General features: G+C 40.2%; 1 protein-coding gene across 1 annotated transcript; it reads right to left on the reverse strand.

The window, feature by feature from the left end:
* Positions 1–329: 329 nt before the first annotated feature.
* Positions 330–5,460, reverse strand: ift20 (intraflagellar transport 20 homolog (Chlamydomonas)). The gene is made up of 5 exons (XM_080007384.1): positions 5,335–5,460; positions 3,551–3,688; positions 3,352–3,437; positions 2,616–2,719; positions 330–1,016 (listed from the first exon to the last, which is right to left on the reverse strand). The coding sequence occupies exons 2-5, from the start codon at positions 3,675–3,677 to the stop codon at positions 935–937; spliced, it is 399 nt and encodes a 132-aa protein (XP_079863510.1). The 5' UTR covers positions 3,678–3,688; positions 5,335–5,460; the 3' UTR covers positions 330–934.
* Between the last annotated feature and the right edge of the window lie 4,247 nt (positions 5,461–9,707).

Below are 9,707 nucleotides of genomic sequence, written 5' to 3' on the forward strand. Positions count from 1 at the left end.
TGTAAATATTGATTCTACCTGATTCTCCAAAACAGCAGTCCTCTGCTATGAATGTGGGGAGGAGCTGAGAATTTTATATTGTCGGTTGATATAAATCGGCAGAAAATGACATGTTCCATTGCGTGAAAATATTTCACCTAATCTAAAACTGCAATTGATGATTTTAAATGTTAGATTGGATTTTAAATTCATCTCTGAAGACTGTGAATTAATCTCTAAATAAAAGTCAGTTAGGCATTAACATTAATACCATAAAGGATCTGTGTAAATTTAAAAAAAAGGTGCCATCTTTAAAAAATTCCATACTATGTTGGGTGGAAAAATGAGAATGGCCCTGAAAAGTGTTGCATTGTACATTTATTCAAGTAAAACTGTAGTGGAGAAACAGTACATCTAGATATCAAAGTAGATGAGAAGCAGATGAAATGAATGATTTTCAAAAGATGGGAATTTAACGACCATAACAAGCATTAACGCCACGAGGTGAATACTTTGGTGTCACAAAAGATTACAATATAAACTTGAGGTGTTTTCCATTAAAAAGAAAATATATATTTACAGTCACATGCACTTGCTCTCTTCATTTGTATCAGTACAAAATGTTAAGAAAACTAGATATACAGAGTAATTCTGCAGTATAAATAGTATAAATACGTTTGTTTGTATATAAATAATGTCACTTTCTCAGTTTTTCTCGACATGAGATTTTCCGCAGGGACAGGAGCTGAAGCCGCAATTGTAATTTTTCCTTACAATAAACTAAATAATTGGGTCATCGTTTGCAGCTGAGTGACTCCCTAGGGGTGGGATGGTGTCACCAAGAGGACAGGCACTCTCTGGAAACATGGTCACTGACTAAAAAAACAAACAACAAAAAAAACATACAAACACAGCATTTTCCCCCCCTTCCTTTGGGGGCCTTCACCATGTGTCCTTATTTCTGGAGGATGAACTGGTCTATGAACTCATTTTGCTCAGCCTCCACCTTGGACAGAGCTTCATACTCGATGCGGTACCTACAATAGATGGAAAGAGAGAGAAAAAAAAAAAAAAGATGTATAGCTTTTGACATTTTTCCCGCAACTATCTGTGAAGAAAACTTATTGTATTGTAAAAACTAGATTGAAATGGGACAAATTTGAGGTACTGAAAACTCCCGTGGCGTTTAGTACCAAAGTTTAATTACCCACATAGTTCATCTATTACATTTCAGTGAGACAAAAATAAAACTACTTAAAAGGCAGTGTGTCCTTTAACTTATGGAACACGATTTGAGTAAATATTAAATAAATAAATACGTAAATAAATGTGCCTTTGAAATAAATCCTGACATAAATAAATGAGCCAATAAATATGTAAATACATGCTAATGTAACTATATAAATGACTAAATATAGTTTTAAAAAAAATGATTCGAAATACTTTTTATTCATATCAGGGGGCTTTTATTTCATAATGCCATATTTCCATTCCTTATATGCAAATGAATGAGGCGCGGATATCTCACAGATTCAGTGCTGGTGGAGAGAGGAGGAGCTGGGCCGGTGCTGCCGTTGGCGCTCCTACGTAACCTTGGTAGCAGGAGTGGTTGCTCGGAACTCGTCTTGAGCTCATACCTCCTGGGTCGAAGCCAGGGGCCGGTAGAGAGCAAGCCGTTCAAGGTGGAGAGCCACTACCCGGTTCCACTTGACCAGCCACACCCTGTACACCACGTCGGACAGCTTTTCCAGCACGGTGCAAGGGCTAGCCCACTCGCTTAACAGCTTGGGGAGAGGCCCCTCTCCGGACAGTAGATCCACACCTGGGTCGCAGGTACAAAGTCCTTTGCCCAGCAGCGGTAGTCATAGGCCTGCTTCTGTTGCTTGTTTTTTTTTTTTTTATTTAATATTGACTCAAATGGCATTCCATATTAACTCAGTATAATGGTTCTAAAAATCTATTAATTTATTTAAAAAAAAAAAGTAAAATTGGCACAAGATATTCAAATTTTTCATGTTTAAATGCTTGGCATTTCAAATGTTCAGCTTTACTTTCCAATATCCTGCCATGTATTGTGTACAGTTAACAGTGAGGTTTGTTGTATATTTAATCTTTCTATGTTTATTCCATGGTTTGCAAAGTATTACTGCCTACTGTCTTTTAGTGTGAGCTGCTTGGACATTGCAATTTCCTTTTGGGGATGAATTAAGTATCTATCTATGTGAAAGGGCGCCTTATCTTTTATTTATAATTTTTTTTTAAATATAAGAAATATATTTATATAATAAATATTTTTCTCTCGTTTAACTCCACTCAGTTAATGACAGCAATTTATGAGAAGTTTATAATAGAAAGAGCACGGTCTAAGTGTTAAGTTTTAACCCTTTCTAAAAAATATATTTTACATTAATTAATCATCACTAGTGACCAAAATTGTGAAAAAAAAAAAAAAAAAGAAGTCTCAAAATCTGATGTTCATTGTAGGCGATACTGAACTCTACCATGCGGTTAAGATGAACTACAAACCCTGAAGAATTTAGATTGAAAAGGAACGCACTTCAAAAACAATGAATGCTGTGTATTGTGCGAACCCTGCCTTTAACAACAGGCAAGGAACTGATGGATCCTGGGCTCACCTTTCCAGCTGCATCTTTTTCTCTGCAACTAGAGCCTGCAGCTGCTGCTGCTGGGCTTCTCTTTGCTTTGCCACGGACTTCAGCAGGTTCCTCGCTCCGATGGCCTGAGCAAAACAAGACACATGCCTAAATGAACACCAGCAAACAGAGCATTCAACACTAAAAAAACAAACAAACAAAAAAACAGCCGATGGGACGGAAACTGCCAGAGAATTGTGGAAATATTTGCAAGCGGTTAAGCCCTTGCCCCGTTTGGTCCCCTGCTCGTTGTTTTCATTGAGACTTATGCAAAGCGGGGTCCTGTCAAAAATGCAGCTGCCCTTGGTGAAGTGCTACTCTAAACCCAAATAGTGGAAGTACAATGCACTTAACAACACAAACTAACTTGTACTCTCAAACATATTTGTGATAATCCGAGGCCATGGCTGGTTATGTCAGTTGTGTGTAAATGCCAAAAATAAGTGACAGAAATGATAATTCCCGTATTCAAAGTGTCAGCCAGATGGCTTCGCCGCTCATATTGTTCCGGCTGCTCCCTAACGAGATACTCCCTAGTACTGGTGCTGTGGTTGCTGCAGCAGTGAGCAGCCGGAACAATGCAGGCGGCAAAGAAGAAGCCATCAAGGTGACACTTTGAATGCGGAAATTAATGGGGGAGTGGGGGACCAAATGGCGTGAGGTTAAGCCCATGATATATATGGCAGGTGGATAATCCACAACTCGTAAAGTGGTAAACCTTCATTTTTTCTGTCTCCGCTTCTTTTGCCAACTCATCCACCAGCTCTATGAGACCGCCGACTATCTTCTGAAATTCTCCGATTTCTGTATAACAAAACAAAACCAGACCAATTATTTTTGACATTGGGGCGCACTCTGGTGTAGGAAGAGGGGACTCAATTTTTTTTTATTTTTCAGTGAACTGTGGCTTTACTTACTGTCCACAAACTCTTTGCACTCCTCTTTGAGCTCCGTTGTCTTCTGGCTCACTTCTGGATCCAAAACCCGCAGCTTGTTGAGCTCATCGAAATGGAAGCCGGCCTCCGCCAACGGGTCGTTGGCCATGGCCGCTGGACCTACGAAAAAACAAGAGGTTAAGCAAGTCTATATATTGTATATGTAGGTAGTTCTCGTGAAACAACCATAAAACATGCCCGAAACAAATTGATACACACATTCACAGAATGTGAAATAATTCATTTAAATATTAAAGTACACCATGCCTACTATACGGGCCACTTTTTGATTTTTAACTACAACATTATTTTCATGTTTTTTCTGTGCTTTTCCTGTCAGAAACCTCATTACTGTAACACTTCCGGACAATTCAAAATGGCTATTACGGTAATGAATGTACTTCAGCTTAGCTATGTGTAAATGGCGGAGCACACAACGACAGCGCAAAAATGTATAATCACTGCATTCATTCCTTCAGTGCTCTTTCTATTGCCATGTTCAAAATGAATTATATGAATATAATAATAAATATGAACAAAATGTATATTTCTGTCAGAAATGAGATACTACATAACGGTTACGGTAATTTAAGGATACATTATCGTAACAATTTATTTCTTTCCCAGATGTGTTACGGTAATACATTTTTTGATAGAAAAAAAATTAAAAAAACACTAAAATAATATCAGTTAAAAACAACAATGGGCCATATAGTAGGTCTTGTGTACTTTTATATTTTAATGAATTATTTCACATTCTCTCTGTGAATATGTGTATCAATTCATTTGGGACATGTTTTATGGTGGTTTAATGAGAATGACCCATATATAGAGAGGGAGAAGTTATTGAGGCCACTTTGGTCATTCGTGATGTTCTCCATGTTTGAATCAACAGTGCTCTGCAGTTCCTCACCAGTTCTAAAGCTCTCACTCACCATTATACCACCTAAAAGCATTCTCACACTTTATTTATAAAAGGTCATATCTGATCTGCTGCTATTTCGTTCGTTTCGAATCATCGCTTTACCTCCCTACTAGGCTTTTCCCGTTTTATACTATAGTGCTCTGTCTCCGTCTTGTGTTCTATGTCATTGATTCAGTATACTGCTTTCCCAGACAGGCCTCTCCTATAAAAGAGAGACCTGGCTGACTCTCAATGCGACTAACCTGGTAAGTAAATAACTAAATTAATTAATTTACGACATTTGAATGACGTTGTCAAGACCTTCTCTTAAAGATAGCATGAAAGCAATTGACTGTTTTAGTTACAATAGGCCACAATGTTTAACGGCATAAGTATGATTTCTATTTCTATTCGTAGTAGAACTAAATATAGGACTTGTGGGTCTCAGTTCTACATTATGAGAATCAAGGGTTTATATGAGTGCTGATATGACGTTAACCTGACAGTAAACCAACAGGATTTAGTCCATTAACATTTCTCACACTGGTTTCTTATCAACAGCCATCGCAATCAAACATGATACAAAATACAAAACCATGAATATAGAAACAAGACAGATAATAAGAAAACGACAGTTCGGCTATAAAATAGTCAAAAACTTTAACAAATTATATCAACGTTTATAAAACTATTACCAAGCCAGCTAACCATGGTCACTAGTCGACTGTTGATACAAACAGCTGTTGGCGTACGATGCTAAGCTAATTCTAGCTTTCCAACCGGTGTAATTGTCGTCCATTATCACGTTCCTCCATATTCTTACAATTAGTAGGTTTAAAGTGTTGAATCCACGAACACGTACCCGTTTAAGGTGCTCTTAGAGATTAAATTCTTAAGTTATGGCTCCTTAACTTTGGTGTCTATGTGGCATAACTCCTCCTGTTCAGCTGCCAAGGAAACCAACCAAACGCATCTTCTTCGTCTTTTCCAAACGAACAAGGAAATGGCGCTTTGTCGCCACCGACTGGTCAGGAAAAAAATCTTCTTCTTCTTCTGATGATGACGTTGATGATGATGGTAGTGGTGATGATGATTTTGCAACTCTGCAACTTCTCTTCATGTACCCGCCATGTCATTCCATAAATATGAATGTTTCAACTCTTTCAATAGGCTTGTTATTGTGGTGTAGGGATGGTGTGGTTTGAGCAGCCAGCACAGCAGCTCGAGACCCCATGCCCTCCCCCAGGGGGGAGGAGAGTTTTATCATCACCCTGGGGGAGGTTTGCCAGTGGACTGTGCTGTTCTGGGGAATCAGGTCCCCTAGAAGGGGACCAGTAATTTTTTGTTGGTCTGAGGTATGGGAATCCTGTTTCAGAGCCCAGTTTTTTATTATTTTAGGTATGCTGACCCTGTGTCAGAGTCCAGGGCTTTTTTTTCTGCTTCGTGGGGGGCGCCCACGAGTAAGAGTTCAGGGAGGGAGGAGGAGTCTTTCCGGCCGTGGTGCGCCGACATGGCGAGAGTTTTCTTGTTCATTTCAATTTCCCGCAAGCAGGACACAATTATATATATCACTGAGGATTTATTATAATAATTGTGGATAATAGTTGTCTCGGCTGCAGGAGGAATGGCGTTCCGCTCTTGGGCTGCTACCGAGCCCATGCACCAATCTCCTCTGTAAGACAGAGGCATGCATGAAAAACCCGGTACAATTGGCATTTGTCACCAGTGGGAAAGGGGAAAACCCCGGGTCTCAGTCCCAGGTCAAATCACCCGGCAATAGACCCAGGTTTTAATCGGCTCCATCTCCAATCGGCTCTGATGTGAAGAGGACACCCGGGTTTACCCACAAATTTTGATCATTTTACCTGCGTAATGCGAAGCACGTTGAAATTCTGGACACCGGAGAATAAATTGACAGTGAATATCTGTGTATCATCCCATCATTTCATATCCCATTTAGAATCCAAAATCAGAAGTTATTGACTTCCACATGGGGGGCCATGAAATGTTGTGAGTGTGGGGATCACATCCTGGGGATCGGATCCTGGGGATCACAGCGGTGCACCCCCACACTCCCTGCCGGTCCCTGCCGCAGAAGGACAGGTGCGTGCACCGGCCCGTGCATGTTGATGAGTGTCCATGCTGCTGGTGCTCCTTGCTGCTTCTACTGTAGTGTTGAGTGGTTCCTGAATGATCCGATTCTTTTGAACTGCTCAAAATATTTTTTTCCCAAGTTTTACAGTTTAATGTCATTGTTTAAGTTGCTGTTTCGTCTACTGTTTTGTTCCCAATCACACTGGAACCATGACACGCCCCTTTTCCGGCGTGTTTGTGACGTCGAACGTGCTACACCAAAAAAAAAACGCCATTTCTCCTGGCAATGGGAAAGGTGTCAACCGCCTATTTTTAGTGGGTAACCCGCTAATTTTGGTGGGAAAACGGCATTACTTCAATAGTACGATCTCTCAAAAAGTTCTTGATCCAGTTTATGCCTATTTCTATGCCTTCTCAATGTCCAGAAATACACCCACAATTGTTTCTTTATTTGCTGAAGCTTTCCTGATGTGAAATTTCATTGTACCTGAGTAAAATTACAATAATGATCATTCAACATTCAACATTCAATGTCCAAATCTAGTGCAGAGTCCATAGTGAATCGTCTAACCCTAAAGCCACTCTAGTAGGGGATCAAATAATCAAGTTTCTCAAGAATATATACTAGTCTGTCCGTAACCATACGTTCCATTAATTTACATTATACAGCTGTCAGTGCAATTGGGCAGCAAGAGCCAGGTTAATTTGCTGTTTTAGCAGGTTTCCTTATAGGGACAACAATTTAGTGTTTCCATTCTTTTGGCTAATGTCCATGTTCCCATATTGTATTGATTAGTGATCCCTCCTCTAGTACCAGATCATCCAGATGGATGATCTGGTACTAACCCATCCCTTCCAGGTTATTTCTCTCCCTTTCTGAATGGCTTGTTTTTGCAAAGACAAGCAGGTATTCACTACATTTGTGTTATCACTATGATGTTCTAGTTTGAAATTCTCATTCCTCAACTTCTCCTCCCTCTTCTTTTTGTTTGCTGAGCTTATATTCTGAGTTATGCGCTGTTGCCTTAGCTTTGTAGTCAACCGCCTCCTGCTTCCCAGATTGCTCCCGTTGCCATACGATGCACCAAGGTCCATAACTTCTTAACTTCTGTTTGCGGTCCTAAAATACTGCAAAACTTTAGCCAGCTTTCTCTCTTTGCATCCTTTATAACCCTCCTGGTCTTTGCCCTGAGTTTATTATATACCATTGCATTGCTTTCCAATGGACTGTTCCTCAACCGCCCATATGCTTTATTTAGAGCGCATACAGCAAGATTGCATGCATCTTTCCACCATGGTACAAGCTGATGTTCTTTTGGACCTTGTGCTTTTGGTACTATACTTTGGTGGTATACTCATCTGCAGCCAATGTTAGCATTTGACAAAGTGTTCTGTTCCACCTATACACATCCTCACGACTTAAATTTCCGATCTCTGCTGCTGAGTCTTCTCTTCGAATTCTTCCCACCTTGCCCTTGAGTAATTGAATCTCCTTGGCCTGTCATTCTGCTCTTTTACCAGCATCCTACAAAAATTGCTTAATATTGGAACATGAACGCTACCCATTGTGTATCTGCCCATTATATCCCATTCCGCCACTAAGGTAAGCTCAGCTGATGTGAATGTTAAGTCTATGCATGATTTTGCTGACTTGGGACAATGTTGGCCTACCATAATTTAATACTACAAGTCCATGTTTGTCTTGAAAATCCTCCAGTACAACTCCATTTCTGTTTCATGTCCTACTCCCCCAAACTGCACAATGGGAATTAAAATCCCCAGCCCATATTACTGGGAGCTCAACTTTATCCATTATACCTTCTAGCTTTTCTTCCTCCAACTGTAGTCCAGGGTTATAGAAGTTAACTACAGAGGTCTTTCCCTGCAATGACCACACTTTAACAACCACACATTCAAGCTCATTGTTGATCTCTACTTCTCTGTGTTGTAAAGCTTTCATAATTAATGTGGCACATCCTCCCACAACTCTATGTGCTCTTAAAGAACTGAGCAACCCATTTCATCCCAATCCATAAACATGTACTCCTCATCTGACATGTCCTTACTCTGGATGCTGCCTACCTGTTGACTTCTAGCAATTCCTACATGCATTTGATTATGCAGTGTTTCAGGGAGAAAATCTTTTATCCCAAGAAATGTGTATGCCACTGCCTCACATGTAACATCCGACCTATTATTTACCACCTCTTTAATGCTCCCCAAAAATGCAAAAAAGCCTTATTTTTGATCAGGATTGAGTCATCTGGTACTACTGAATGCAAGAATTTCTGCCTCCCAGGCATCCGTCATCCCTGACCTTCTGTACTAATTCAGCTTTAGCATGATGGAGGCATCCTCAAAAGGCAGCCACATGGGTTCCCCCACAATTGCAGCATTTAACATGTCCATTACACTCTTCAATATCATGATCTTCGCCACATTTCCCACATCAATGTTTTGCCCTACATACTGCTGCAACAGTATGTGGCCAAATCTGACATATGTAGCACCCAAAGGGTGGTCTTTCATACTTTACTCAGAAACACAAATAGCAGAGCATAACTTTCTCCAGGAGCTCCTTTCCTTGGAATGTCAGTAACACAGCTGAGCGTTCTCGCCTTTCTCCACTACGATCCTATTCCATGCAAGTAGCTTTAAGCACTTTCCCTCCTTTCAAATTGTCTTTTAACTCCTCCTCCGAGATTTCTAGGGACACATTGTAGTTACCCCTTTAGCACTGCTGGCTTCAGGAATAAAACCCTCTACACTCTGACCGCTTAAGTTCTTCACTATATAGGCTTTGGGTTGTTGATCAGCCAACTTACAGAACACCATCAACATTCAGTTGCCAGGGTTTTAGCATGTTGGACAACTGACTCTCGTTTTATGGCATTTTATAGCTTCAGTGGACTTACTCATCCAAATCCTGCACATCCATCCTTTCCTTTATAAAGTATCTTAATCTCTTCTTCCCTCTTACCAATTTCCATCTTCCTGTTCTTAACCTGCCTGTTCTTGTCGCTATCTGCTGAATGTTCAACATCTTGATAGTTGAGTTTCCGATCTCTTTTCCGATTCGAAAGTTCCTACATGCATGCAGTTCCGAAAGTTTCCGATCTCCATTTTCCTTTTCACCTGTTC

This window comes from Zeus faber (genome assembly GCF_960531495.2).
Source record: "Zeus faber genome assembly, chromosome: 9".
NCBI classification, from domain to species: domain Eukaryota; kingdom Metazoa; phylum Chordata; class Actinopteri; order Zeiformes; family Zeidae; genus Zeus; species Zeus faber.

Bases quoted from the DNA above. Each gene is read 5' to 3' on its own strand.
- ift20 (XM_080007384.1), bottom strand. From the start codon at position 3,677: ATGGCCAACGACCCGTTGGCGGAGGCCGGCTTCCATTTCGATGAGCTC. The intron at 3,438-3,550 runs GTAAGTAAAGCC...TTTGTTATACAG, and splicing joins GTGCAAAGAGTTTGTGGACA to AAATCGGAGAATTTCAGAAG. The intron at 1,017-2,615 runs GTGAGCCCAGGA...CATCTATTGTAG, and splicing joins AAAAAGATGCAGCTGGAAAG to GTACCGCATCGAGTATGAAG.